The sequence below is a fragment of the Phyllostomus hastatus genome, unplaced genomic scaffold (genome assembly GCF_019186645.2).
Source record: "Phyllostomus hastatus isolate PE091 unplaced genomic scaffold, TTU_PhHast_1.1 phas_contig_58, whole genome shotgun sequence".
NCBI lineage: Eukaryota > Metazoa > Chordata > Mammalia > Chiroptera > Phyllostomidae > Phyllostomus > Phyllostomus hastatus.
In genome coordinates this window covers 42,082,533-42,096,492 of record NW_025333916.1, presented here as the reverse complement: position 1 = coordinate 42,096,492, position 13,960 = coordinate 42,082,533, and the positions used below count along the sequence as shown (strand labels likewise).

At 48.3% G+C, this 13,960-nt stretch overlaps 1 protein-coding gene across 10 annotated transcripts in view; it reads right to left on the bottom strand.

The window, feature by feature from the left end:
• Nucleotides 1–13,960, bottom strand: part of TRIO (trio Rho guanine nucleotide exchange factor) — a 325,844-nt gene that overhangs the window by 137,008 nt on the left and 174,876 nt on the right. For all 10 annotated transcript variants that reach the window (XM_045848128.1, XM_045848129.1, XM_045848130.1 and 7 more), the window contains exon 11: nt 10,328–10,519. In XM_045848128.1, coding sequence (XP_045704084.1) covers nt 10,328–10,519 — 192 coding nt within the window. The remainder of the gene's footprint in view (nt 1–10,327; nt 10,520–13,960) is intronic.

The window sequence follows — 13,960 nt, the reverse complement described above, 5'->3', positions numbered from 1 at the left end:
ATTAGAATCACTTCTTTTAAATTTGTCGAGAAAACACAAATGCAGGTTTTTTAAAGCCCACTAGAAAAACACAATGTCAGCAACACAACATGAATTAAGGCAGCTGGAAGAGAATTTGTGGGGCCTGGATAAGACACACCTAGTATACAGGGGTCTCAACTACCCTCTCGCCCCCATTCAAACAGTTGGGTCCAGGATGCAGCGTGTGGTGCCTGCTGGGTGGGGATGTTGCAAAATTCCTCTTCTCCAGCAAAGGCTACACCATTCACTGACACTACCATCACATGCCACTTAAACTGCAAAATCATTATAACAAGTCTGGCTTCTCTACAAACGCACAGCTGTGCTTCTATATGACTCTACTGCCACGGCATAAGAGTTCATGTTTTATCTACAAATCATTAAAGTAAAATATTTCTCATACGAGAGAATGCGGAATTACATTAAGAGCATGGGTTCTGAAGTCAGATTGCTGGAGTTCAAATCCTAACTTATCCTGACCTAATATTTCCTACCTGTGACTTTCGGCAAGTCACTTACCTGGATCCACGTGTCAGTTTATTCTCCTATAAAATGGGCATGGCAATAATGCCTACCTCACAAGTTGCCAGGAAGATTGGATAAGGTGAGGCTCCCCGAGTGAAGAGATAAGGAAATGTTTACCACTACTGTTAGTTCTGGTTTTGCTAGGAACATTCTAATAATAGGAATTACAACGTTTTAAAAATCTTCTTTCTCTAGGTATTATTCAAAATGTATCTAGGTTCCTGCCAATTGTTCAAAATCTGTCACTTAGTCTGGTCAGCTTAACACCATCTCACATTTCCATCTTTTCACACCTAAAAATAGGGCAGCCTGAGGAAAAGGTGCTGCAGTGAGCCTGTTGGAGTCTATAGAAATCACTTCCCCTCGGTTCCAGGGGAAGTGCCGTGTGTACTTGTACGTGAAACCTTTTCCCTTCCTCCTGGTCATTTTTTTAGAAACCGGCTTATTCCCTCAACATCCTGGACCTCTCACACGCGTCCGTGGTGGAAACATGCTCGCCTGCCCGGCGGCCAAGGACCAGGGACGGGCCCCAGCTGTGCGGGAGACGGCAGGGCCCAGGCGGGGATCCGGCAGAGGGAAAGGGAGAAAACCGAGGAAGGAGGAGTGAAGTCACCTCCAAACACATGAGGGTAAAATGCCCAAAGGTCCTCTGCCCCTTTAAAAATTTTCTGTCTGGTCCAAGAAATATTCTCATTCAATTTGGAGGAAAAAGTCTCAGAGGACAGTCTTTTCTAACATCAATTGGAGATGAACTGGTGCATGCTTAATGCGATAGATAGGATTCAGGCAAAGTCTATGTTTAAGCTTCGAGAAGGGTACACACGACTCCTAAAATAACCTTTGAACAAAAGCAGTGAGAAAAAGCCTCTAGAAGGCCTGTGAAATTTTTACCATAAGCTTCCTGAACGTGGAAAAAACTGCACTTTTGTGCATACTGTTAATTTCCCATAAAAGATAATTTTTTGCTGGAGAACAAGAGAGGAGTAGCATCCTATGAAAGCTCTCAGCGGCAAGAGCTCTCAGCAAGGGAACTGTGTGGCCCACAGCCTCCCGCTCCTCAGGCAGCCAGAGTTAGGCAACACTGCTCCCTAGAGGCCCTCTGAGCTGTGGCCAGGAGCATCCCGTGTCAGAGAACTTGAACCCAGCCCCCAAGTGGGTGCAGGTGTGTACATCCTGGTTCACAGACCAGGATCCATAGCGAAGGCTGGGCTATGGGAATACAAGAGGGCTCTGGGGAGACAACTCCTGTGATGAAGACAAGAGAGCCTGGTCCTGGATCCAGCTGGTGTCCAGCCAAGTCAGGCCCAGTTGCACCCTTCCCACAAACTCTGGGCTGGGTGAAACCTGAAGGAGGAACCTCACTCTGCTAGGACCAGAGCCCTGAAAAGCCCCTTGCTCACTGACTGGAGGGGGGGACCCCACCAAAGAAGGCTCCTAGAGGAACTCATTGGGGAGGGGATTCCAGGCAAGGACTGAGCTTCCGGCTAATTTAGTGGTGGGGGTAGGATCAAAGTCCTGAGATTTGGGGGTTGCTCTAGGGACAACCTTTCTCAGATGCACAGTCTGGGCGGAGGCCACAAGCTGGCTCACAGCACACCGGAGGTGAGGCTTGATCCCCTCTGCGACCATGGGAAACCCTTGGAGCTCTCTACCTCCAGTTTTCTCATCTATGCAGTTTTCTCATCTGTATGATCGTCTTATACAGATCTTCCCCACCTGGCGGAGTGAGCCCGAGAGTCCATTACTCCGTGCTCTTTATAAACAGAAGCTACCGCCACTGGGATCTGTTGCCCTGCTCCTGTTTATGACTAAGATCATTCGGGTACCAGCGGGGATGGGTGGCAGTAGGGTGGCGTGAGGAGGAGAAGCAGAAGTAGGTAGTTTCAATGGCAACTCGCAGGTGGAATTTCAGAGGGCAGCCGCCGTGAACACATAATGGGACCCAGTTTCAGGCTGGAGAAGCAGAAATCGAAGCGGAACAGTCCCAGCTGCGAGCAGCACAGCACACTCTCCAGCCTGAAACAACCGACCGCACCTGGGCGCGCACGCCGGTTGCCCTGACTAAGGAAGAGTAAGGGTTTCAGCAGTACTGGTTATTCTCGGTGCACCGCAGACCTCGCCATTCTTGGGTGGGTGATAAAAGATCTCTTAATACGATGATGAGAGGAAATTCATGAAGGGTGACTGGGCAGGGCAAATCAAAGTCAGCAGCATGAACTAATAGCACTGCAGATATGTGTCAGAGGGGAAAAGGGGAGAAGCCAGGAGCACTTCGGGGCGGCCTGCACGTCAAGGAGGGACGGCACGTGAGAGTCACAGCGCTGGAGGGTGGGAGCGCAGTGAAGTGGGAGCGAGGACAAGGAGGGCCTGTGTGACAGGGCTGACATCAAGTTCAAGGTCGGTGCCAGAACCTCAACAACCAGGTGGTTACATGAAGTCTAATTTGCTAAAAAAGGAGATTTTGAGAGGAGAAAAAAAATTTTTATTTCCCAAATCCTTGAAAGATAAGACACACTGCCCAAAGTGCCAAGTTTGGGAAAAGCCCCTCCCCTCCCCAGATCATTCTGGAAGCTACACTGTCTCCCTGAAATAGTTGGCAGTTGGTCCAAGTGTTCATTCCTGTTTAACTCTCCAAATCTTTGGAGGTGGCGCCCCTTTCTGCAGCCTGCCCTCCTTTTCTCAAGGCTAACACTTTACCCCTGAACTCAGCCAGCACTGCGTCATCAGAGTCACCACCAGCTCCCCGTCCCCTGAACTGTCCCCCTGTCAAAGCGGGGGCTGGAGAACTGAAAGCAGCCCACCCCGCTTCAGGATCTTGTGCTTTTTCTCATCGCCGCAGATATGCTGCTTTGGGGCATGACATTATTGTGGACACTGTCCATGACCACATGTAAGATTTCTGTTTGTTTAATGCCTACATGCTCCTTACCCTGTAACCTGCCTAAGGTAGTAGTTCTGACTCAGAACAGATTCATGTATTAAAACCTACAAATGAAATTTCTGTGAAAGATATTGACTTACCCCTGCTGAGATCTTTGGGGCCCTGTTCTATTACCTGACATGTTTGACAGATCCTGCTCTAGACTTCCATAAGCTTGCCTTCTTGGCCGATGCACGACTCACAGGCTTTCTGTACGGGGACAGAGATCAACAGCGCCACTGGACGTGTCCCCCTGCCCTGCTGGCCTCATCCACTGGCCAACCCCTGTCCTGACAGTCTCCCTTGTCAGGGTTTTAATGCAGCCACAGCTGTTTCTGCTACAGCACCAAGACTCTCCTCCCTTTGTGGCAACTTGACCATTTTCAAGACAAACACCTCTCAACATTAGCAAAGGCGAGTTTTCAGGTTCCTGAATTCAGATGAGCGATCTCTCCAGATGTCCCATACGAAGTACAAGTTCTGAGTAAGTTAGTGGCAACAGCCCAAAGGCATGACAAATGTACAGGCTGCTCCCTGATGAAAGGTGACGGCAGGAATTAAGAGCTGTCTGTTGGGCCTCAGGTTCAGCTGGGATGACTGGTCTGCCACCCCCCATCACCACCTTCGTGGACTGTTGGTCTGGACTGGAAATCACTCCCTACTCACACACTGGGTGTGAGTGGTGTCCTGCTATGACACACACTTTCTTCCTGGCATCTGCTTGGAGATCAGTGTGGGAAGATAAGGCAGTCCTGCTCCTGTGTCAGCTGACACCCTCAGCTGACCTTTTGTTACAGCCACTCCGCAGTGGAGTTCCGGTGTGACTGTACCAACAGATGGTCCACGTTTTTCTGTCTTGTCTATAATTTATACGTCAAAGGCCTGGTCAAATGCCCTTCATCAAACCGGAAACATAGTATAGAATGAAATAAAGTTAACACGCTGGGACCTGTTTGTGAACAACTTCCTTTACTGGCTGCTTATAAGCTGTCATTTCTAGAACCCTGTCTGAGATTGCTTCCACCTGAGTAATATGTGGAATCCACCTTCCTAAAAAAGCAAGAGTGTATTTTCAACCTTCTGGCATCTCTTCCCTCTCCTGAAGTTCGTTACTTGGAGAGCAAAAGATCCAACATGGTGATCTAATACCAAGCTCTTTTATTATCTGGGGCACTAATTTATTTTGGAAGAGAGACAAACTCTTAGAAAAAAATAAGTCCTTCCTTATAAAATCGTCACCCATTTTGGTCTTTGGCTTCTTCCAACTCAGTGTGAAGAACAGTCCCCTTGATGAGAAAAAGCTAAAGTGAGAGTTGTGTTTTTCTGCCTTTTCTACTTTGCCCCCATATCCATCCACAGCACTGGGCCTGAGCAGAAAGCCTGACCCTTCTTTGACCTTGTGGCTCTGAATTTTGTGCTTTAAAAAAGGGAGAGAAACCAAACAGCAGCAACAACATCAAAGCCTCATCACTTTCTACCAGCCTGCCTTAGCTGGAGGTTTTAAGCTTTCCTGACAAAGCCCTGACACACTGCTAGTGATCAGTCCTCCTGCCACTTAGTCAATAAGAACAGAAATAACAATGCAAGTCAGAAGTACATATGGATACTTTACTTCTTCTCCCAATTAACTAAGATCTCATCTAGTTTGTGAAGCTGAGTATCAAACTGAGAAAGTAAAAACATTAAAAATACCCTATAAAAAGAAGTCTAGCAAGTAAATGAAACCACATATCCATCCATTTTTAGCTGGGCATTTTAAGATCCATGTTGTTGCATTTCCTGACCTTCTGTGGAAGTGGCTCATCCTTCTAGGACATTCACTGTGGCCAATCTACAGACCACTAACACAGCAGACACCTTCAACTCCACTCAGAGGTGACCTTCAGCAACAGAAGCATAAAATTTAGGAATCAGTAGTTATGTATTTTCAATCCCTGTTGTAATACTGAGTTATAAATAAAGAGACTACCATATATTATTAATTTACCTGATAATTATCCTAAGTGACTCTTAACGCATCAGGTATGTTAGTGGTCCCCCTACGACTTTTTGCATTAATTTCTCTGCTGACATAAAAATATCCTCTATCTGAAAATACAGGGCCAATATTAAGACATAGACTTCATGAATTTAAACAAGTTTTAAACCATTTTATAGAGAAATATAAATATCTTACATGAATTAAGCTATTCTGACAAAAGGACTTTCCTTTTAGATACCAACATCCCTCTTTTCCCATTGGCCAACACGAATGTTTTACATGCATTGACTTAGTGGGGGGAAAAGCATTCATTTATTTCACAGCTTTGGCTGGGAATGAAAGTCCCTAGTGATGTGTACAAAATAGCCTGTGCCCATACGAATGGAGCGGTGAGTAAAGAGGCTTCGTAGCAGCAGCCTGCCCTGTCCTGAAGGACCGAGCCGGAGCTGGAGCTGGAGCTGGGGCCGCGCACATCCCAGAAGGGCTCTGACTTTCGACCTCACAGCAAGGGTCAGCGAGGCGCCTGCTCTGAGAGTGGGAACCAGAGGCAGAGTAAGTAGTTCTTGCTGTTCAAAGGTGAGTGAGCAAAATAGCAGATCATGCCCAGGTACTTACACCTTTGTAATTTATACTTAAATCTCTATCATTTTGTTGATGTTGAGTAAGTTACAATAGGGGTGGGAGGGGAAAATGGCAGCTACAGTGAGACAAGCACTGTGGCATTTTACACCTGTAGTTTCACTCAGTCGCACCCTGTCTCTTGGAGAGTTCATTACTCCCATTCTGTAGAAAGCCAGGGCCACAAAGAGCAACGTGTCTCAGACCTTGCAGCTGGCTAAGGAAGGGGATAATGTGTGCCATAATATACTTTAGTTATTGTAATAAAGGCTGTATTTTTACAGAAAAAGAATCGTACACGATTAGATCTGTTTTATATTCTCGTCTATGGGAAGACCACCTATTATAACTACTATTTTTTAAACAGCACATACTACAGTCTGTGTGAAAACCAAGTGCTAATAAACTGGTAGGCCGCAATGGAATGCCTGAAGTCAAACCTACGGTCCCGTCGTACACGGGCTGGTGACGTGGGAGATGGTTCCAGGGACCTCGCTTCCTCTTGCTTTCTCTGGACTGAGGCCATTTAATTGTCTGTTTGTATCTACCTCAGATAAACAAACAAATCAAACATGTAAGAGTGCCGGTACATGTAAAAAGTTCAGCTAAGGAATCGAATGTTAAAACATAATGACCGAGATTTGATGAATCAAAGCAAATACCCTAAAATATGTGTTGGATCTAAACCTTTCCCTCTGACAAATTTATCAAAGCAACCCTGGAGTTCTGGGATGTGGAGTTCTGGAGATCACCCGTGCATTGCTGAGGGGAGTGTAAAGTGGTACAACCATTCTGGAAAAGTCTGGCACTTCCTTCTAGAGCAACATGCGCTTACAAAGGGCCCAGTGATTGCTTGCACTCACAGAGAAATGGAAAATTGGTCTATGCAAAGCCCACATACATAAACATCCATAGCTTCTCCTTTTCTCACAGCAGGAAACGGAAAACATGGAGCACAACTGTCCTTCAATGGGTATACGGTTGTGCAGGTCGTGTTACTTCTATACTATGAAATGTTACACAGCAATGAAGAGGAAAGAACCACTGATATACACAACAACAGGGTCTCAAGGAAATCATGCTACATAAAAGAGAATGGTCTCAAAAAGTTACATATTGTGGGCTTCCATTTGTATAACATTATTTGAACTAACAAAATTAGAGAGACACAGGACAATGGATTAGTGGTTGCCAGGAGTTAGAGATTGAGTAGGGGCTGCACATGGATACAAGGAGGCAGCCCAAGGGAGCGATGGGACAATTCTGTATGACTGTCCATTTCCTGCGGTGGTTAGTACAGGAATCCACACGTGATAAAACTGCATCGGGCTCCACATGCGTGGGTACAGCACACCTGGGGAAATTGGAATATCTCTGGGGAGTGTAACACAATCACCTCTTTCCTGCTGCGCTAGCCCATGTGGTTGTGTAGGATGTGACCACTGGGGCGGGGGGGGGGGGAGTGGCTGGGAGGGGGGTACATGGACTTCTGGTTTGATTCTTCCCCACACCCAATTTCCAGTGAACTTATAATTATTTCAAAAAAACCCTTTTTTAAAAAAAGCTGGGGAATCATGTTTAAAGATATCACATCTATCTTTGGAGGCATATATGTGGGGCAGAAATAGGAACAAAGGAAACAAGCAAATCATTTTAAAGACTATGTATAGGCAGATGAGTCATCAGCAGCGCTACTGCAAGACAGCCAAAATGAAGGCTTGCGTGTGGAGAGCCAAATTTTAGGGAACTCTGCATGGGAGATAGGAGGAGTCTGGAGGAATTCAATGCTCGAGAGGCCGGGATCACTCAGAGAACAAACCTGTTCCCGTGCAGAACAGAAACAGGCCTTCCCTGGCAAGGGACGTGCGGTGAACAGGCTCTGCTAACGATTACCAGAGTCCACTGGAGGGCAGCTGGTCTATGCCAGGAGGAGGGAGGGAGGGAGGGAGGGAGGGAGGGAGAGAGAGAGAGAGTGTATGTGTTTCTTCGTCAATTTTTTCGAATTAGGTGAACCACCAAGTATCTGATTGGTTTTCTAACTCCCTAAAGGACAGGAGGGAAAAGAAATCTGGACCCTTTAAGACCAGTGGCGAGTTGAGAAAGCAATGGGTGTGTTTTTGGCAGACTCCTGGAGCAAACTAGGTGAGGCTGCGAGAAAGGGCAGCCGCTGGTGCCCGGCTCCCCCAGAAGTGAAGAGGGCTCCAGCTTCTTAGCGTCCCTCCTCCGACCACAGTGTGAGGGCCAGGAAGGCTTCTGCCTGCTCCCCAGGGAGAGTGCGCACTGGCTGAGCATGAAGAAGAAAGTCTGTTTGCTCCAGTGTGAGGCATAAAAATGAAGCCAGACTGGTATAAGGGACCAAGAAATCTCCAGGTGGCTGGGAGGTCTTTATTTCTGACTTCTGAATAAAATGAAAGGTTCCTGTTTTCCCAGGCATTACCCCAAACAAAAACTTGTCCCAGTTCAGCGTGTACGTTTGCAGAAGTAGAACCAAAAGGCTTCTTAAACGCAGCAAGAATCACAGCCCAATTCAAATGAGAACAATCTTTCCTGGGAAACCAAGGCTACTGGGAATGGCGTGAACAAAAACCGACTCAGGGCCACTGACTCAGTTCCAGAAATGGACTCCAGCAGAGACTTCAGTGTGACCACCTGGTGGCCTCAAATAACCCGCAAATCTCAACAGTAATTATTAGTTATCTCAGGGCATCATTTTGAGAAGTGAAATGAGTACAAATGAATGAAAATAATTATGCTTTTGCTATATGTAAAAATGGAAATACGTCTCTCAGAACATATGCTAGAAATGACACACCATTATTCTACAAGCATTTGAGTATCTCCTAAGTGTGGCAGGGAAGCTCACGGGCGGGTACGAGGTGAGACGCAGTCTGGTCTTTAAGGAACTTAACATCTACCAAGGGAAGCGAATGGATGTCTAAAATACGTGACGTACACAGAAGCAGGAGTAGGTTCTCCACCGTCACTCACTTGTGCATCACCTCCTTGAACATTACAGCTGGCTTAGGAGACGCTTTGGAATGAATAAGTGAAAGAATGAAAGAATGAGTAAATGAATGGCAGTGGGAAAATGCATTTGAAAGGAAAGGAGGAGAGGTAACAGAAGGCTAATAATGGGGCTACTATAATCAGAAACGATGTGAAGAAAACACTGCAAACAATCCTGAAGGGAACAGAGAGATTGGGAGATGGGAAACAAATAGAGGAGATAAAAGTTCTCCTAAAATAAAATCTAAATTTATGTTAGACTAAACAACAGTTCTTTTAAATACGATTTCAAAAACATTTTTTAAAAAGGCATAGTACCAGTCTTCGTCTTCTAGGAAGTTAAGCATCTCATGGATTCCCTTCAGAGAAAAAAGAGACAGAAGGAGTCCCAGAATGCTTCCAGATCTGAGCTTACAGGTGAAACGGAGGCGGACACCTCCAACAACCACCTTCTGCATGCGACCTCAAGGTATAACATATTTGCCATCTCTGTGGAAACATTTCCTCTTCTCTCTCTTCCCGGAAACAAGTATTCTGCCCGCTGTCCTCTGTCCTCTGGGGGTGAGAGAGTAAAGGGTCTGGAGATCTCGGCACGCTACATGGGAGGACGTGCCTGGTCTGGACGAGCCTCGCAGGCCCAGCCTACTTCTAGGAGTGAATCTTAAAGGGGAGTCCCGAGCTAACACTGAGCAGACGTCACCGAAGCCAGGGTGTCCTTAATTAATGCTGATGTCTTAGTCCTGGCTTTGGCACATTCAGTGTTCTGTGAAATCCACTTTTACTAGTATCTGAGAGTGCCCCTGCAAGTCTGATACAATCAGATGGCAACTGTGACTTCAGCCACACGACGAGCTAACACACAGAAAGGAAACCCGAGAGCTCTGACCACAAGGCGTGGGTTGTCTGTTTATGCTGACATGGGCGCACAGTCTCTCTCCAAGTGAAGGTCCCTCCTTCAGCTCACCTCCTCATCCACACCTCTCCCCAGACACCCAGCCCTCACGGGGCTGCTGCGGACAGACACACAGGCCTCCACCACCCCCGGCAAAGGCATGCATGTGCTCGTGCTGCAAGGCAGGCGTGCAAGAAGTCCAGCTCGGTCCTTGTCCACGCTGACCTGCACAGTGGGAGCAGGCTGTGCATCAGCACCAGCCACCTCTGGTCCATTCTCTCACACCGTGACCAAGCCACAGCCCTTCCAACAAGTTCAAAGACCCCGCAGTCACAGGCTACATCTCCGTCCCCCCGTGTCTTACCTCTTTCACGTGGGTGTGAAAGGACACGGACATGTCCAGGAGGATCTTCCGTTGCTCGACCCGCCGAACAAAGTCTTGTATCCGGTCTTCGAGCTGGTGCGCAGCCTGATAAATCTCTTCGGGGTCACATTCCCCAGTCTGAGCCAGCTGCTCTGCAGCTTCTAGTAACTTGTCCGCATTGGTATATGTGTTCTGCACAAGAGAACAGCCAGAAAAGCACAAGGTGAACAAAACCCAAACCGGCCAGGCTGGGAGCCATAACACTGCATCCGAGTCAGTCTGTGCTACTGATCATTTCTGTAAATCAAGCAGAACACACACGATGCAAGGACTGATTTCGGGAGTTCACTACATCTCTATCAGCAGCCCTTGCCCTGACTGTTGTAGACTGTTAAACCTCGAACCTCATGACCAGCCCTTCCGTCTCCAGCAGTGAGGGGATATCTGCAGGCAGTTGCTGGCTGACTCCTGACTCATCCAGAGCCCTCTGAGCTTTCTGCACCCCCAGAAAACGGCACGGAGCCACAAGGGCCCGCTTCACTTTTTCTCCCGCTTTGGTGACAGCGGAGAGTTCCAGTTTTGTGTCTTTCACTATGATAGACCACCACCTCATGATCACTCCAAGTGCAAGTGGGAAGGTTCACTTACACACAAGCATAAGTTAGTGTCCCTTTTTACATATTTCTACTTCTTGCTCATTCTGTGCTTATCTTTTTTTCTACTTACAGGTACACCTTTTTTGAGAAAAAGGAAATAATAACTACAGTGGCTATAAAGTAGTCAAGAGTTGAGAAGAGTTGGAACTTAGGGCAAACAGGTGTCTCAAATACCTGGAAGATCAGCCCAGTTTTAGCTCTTGCTCGCTGAGGCTGCACACGGGTTCCTGGAATGAACAGGTGTGCCGGAGCCCTGATCCTGTGCAGTGTCAGTGGGAGGCTCGCTAATGGGGGCACGGGAGAGGTCGGGGCAGGTGGAGGACTTCTAAGAAGACCTGGGAACCTTGTGGTCCCCCTGGTGGAAGACAGGCTGGGCCCTTCATGCTCCTCCCCCAGCACTTCAGTCCTGAGGCTGCACAAGGTTGGTGACTCCTCAGTGAGGGTTGGTGGCACCCTGTGTGTGGGAGGCTGTCCCCGTGGGGAGTCCAAGCCTGATGGGGGACATGAAGCTACTAAGTCCAAACACTCAGGACAATGAGAGGCAGGTCCCGCACTTTGGAGGACAGAGTCACACACGCAGAAGAGGAGAAACCTGTGTTAATCGTGTGGGGCAGGACTAGAACTAGAGGTGTCGTCGTGAATGAGGAGTGGAAGCGGCCGATTCCAGGGCTGGGATGGCACAAAGTACAAGGTCACCCTGAAACAGTCCACTGGGCCAAGGCAGGGAAATGCTCCAGAACCACGTACACAGGTCCGGACACGGAGGTCAGCTTCAGGAGGCCGCTGCTGGCCCTAGCAGGGACGATGAGTGTGAACAGTAACAGGGACAGTGTGACCCACTGAACACTACAGGAAGCTGCGAGTCTCCTCTGACACCAACAAATAACACTGGATGAGGAACGGGAGTCCACCGAACTTCAAAGCACCTCCCCACCCAGGACTCACTAATCACAAGGGGCCGGGGGAGAGACTCACTTCACAGGGGAGAAGTCAGGCAGGCTCGCCGCCTTACCCCAGGGTGAGAGTGAACCAGCTGTCACGGGACAAAGGAAAATCACACGCCCCCTGATGAGGTGGCCTGAGAAGGACACAGCTGCACTCCCGGGACACCCCCGATGAAGACAAATAACCACCAGAATCTAATCATGAGGACACATCAGACAAACCCAAAGGGAGGAACCGTCTCCAAACCAGCGGGCTCGAAATCTTCCAAAGTGTCAGATCACAAAAGTCAGGGGAAGACGAAGACTTCTCCAGGCTCAAGCGCCCTGGGGACGTGATAACGGTCTCAGGTGATTCTTCACCGGACCCTTCACCTGTGAAGGGCCTCTTGGGCTCTGAGGGCTACAAGGCCACCAGGTATCGGTGTTAATTTCCTGATTTGGAGGGTAGAATTTTGGTGGTGTGACAGAATGTCCTTTTAAATAGGAAATACACACTGAAATAAATGGTTCAGGGCAAAGCAAGTTCTTTCCACTTTTCCTGCTAGTGTAAAACATGTTTAAACAGCTGTAACACACAGCGTGCTAGGTGTCCGGTGATGCCCACAGCGGTACCGACGCGCATGCGCAGAGCTCGCGCACCCAGTGCGTCAGGGCGCGCTGGGCATAGCCCGCCGCATGCAGGCGGCAATGGGGGTGGATACAGTGTCGGCAGGGTCTAAAGGGATGACAGAGCCCAGCCAAATGTCAGCCTGCTCTCTCTTCATCGCCACCCCCGAGTGCCACAGTCACCAACACGTACTGTGCGTCAGACGTGAATGCCGCCCTTGCACTGGGCTGTCCGGTCCCAGCCACAGCCCTCTTACAACAGGGAAGGAAACTGAGACCGGGAGGCAGCTACTGGGTTCGGGGGACGAGGCTGGCAGGCGCTGGAATCAGGACTCCGGAGCCCGTGCTTACGCCACGCGCATGTCGTCTGGCACCTGGGGCTGCTCCACACGGAGTTTCAGGCTGCCCCGCTCGCTCACCGCTGTGAGGCAGGGCTCACGGTCATCTCCTCCTCCCTGTCCGTCTGGGAGACCATTTTCGGGGGGTCTTTTCACTGCTGGTACTACCCAAAGTCTCATGGGAATACTCTGCACCGTGAGAGAAGGCTCTCTCAGAACTCTTTTTAGAACTAAATGATGGAAGAGATGTCAAAGAATCCCTTAAAATTGACCAGTTATGGCCAGACTTGAAAAATGCTTGTGTGCATTTTACATGTTCTTTGGAATCCAATTATTTGAAATAATTTGAAAAGCACAGTCAGTTCCCCAATCTCACTGTGGGACTTTCAAGAGCTCTGTTTTATACACTATATTGGGTTTTATGTCACTCAGGGTGACATATTTAAAAGCTAAGCTATAATAAGTCCTACATAAAGCAGAAACAGTGAAACTGCCCACTTCAAAAGAACTTGATAACAATGAAAGTATGTTACATAAATGTCCACCCTCCATCCCATGCAATTTTCTAGCCCGCCACGTGCCCTGTGGTGCAGTCTGGCCACCTGCCGATGATGACCGTGACAAGAAGCAGCCCTCCAATGCAGGCTAGGACACTGTCAAACCCCCTTGGAGAAGCAGAGTGACAAGATGGGATGAAGACGGTCTCATCAGAGGCCTGTGTTCCCAGACCAGTCCCGTCACTGACTTTGTGACCCTGAGCCTCGGGCTAGAGAGGAAGGATCACTCCACGCTATGGGATGAACCAGAGAGGAGACAGTCTATGACTGAGGGTCAGACGAATGCCGTAACGATGAGGGAAGGGATGACTGCCATTAACGACGGCAGTAAGAATAATGAGAGAAACAGTAGGAGCCAACAGGAACCTAAGGAGCCTTGACAAAGAGAGAGAATGCAGTATCCTGGGCGTGATCCTGGAAAAGGAGGAGACTAGGGACACCTGAACACAGTATGGGCTTGAGGTAACAACGATACAGCAACATTGGTTCATTAAATGTAACCAAGGTACCATACTAAGAAAGATGATAACAA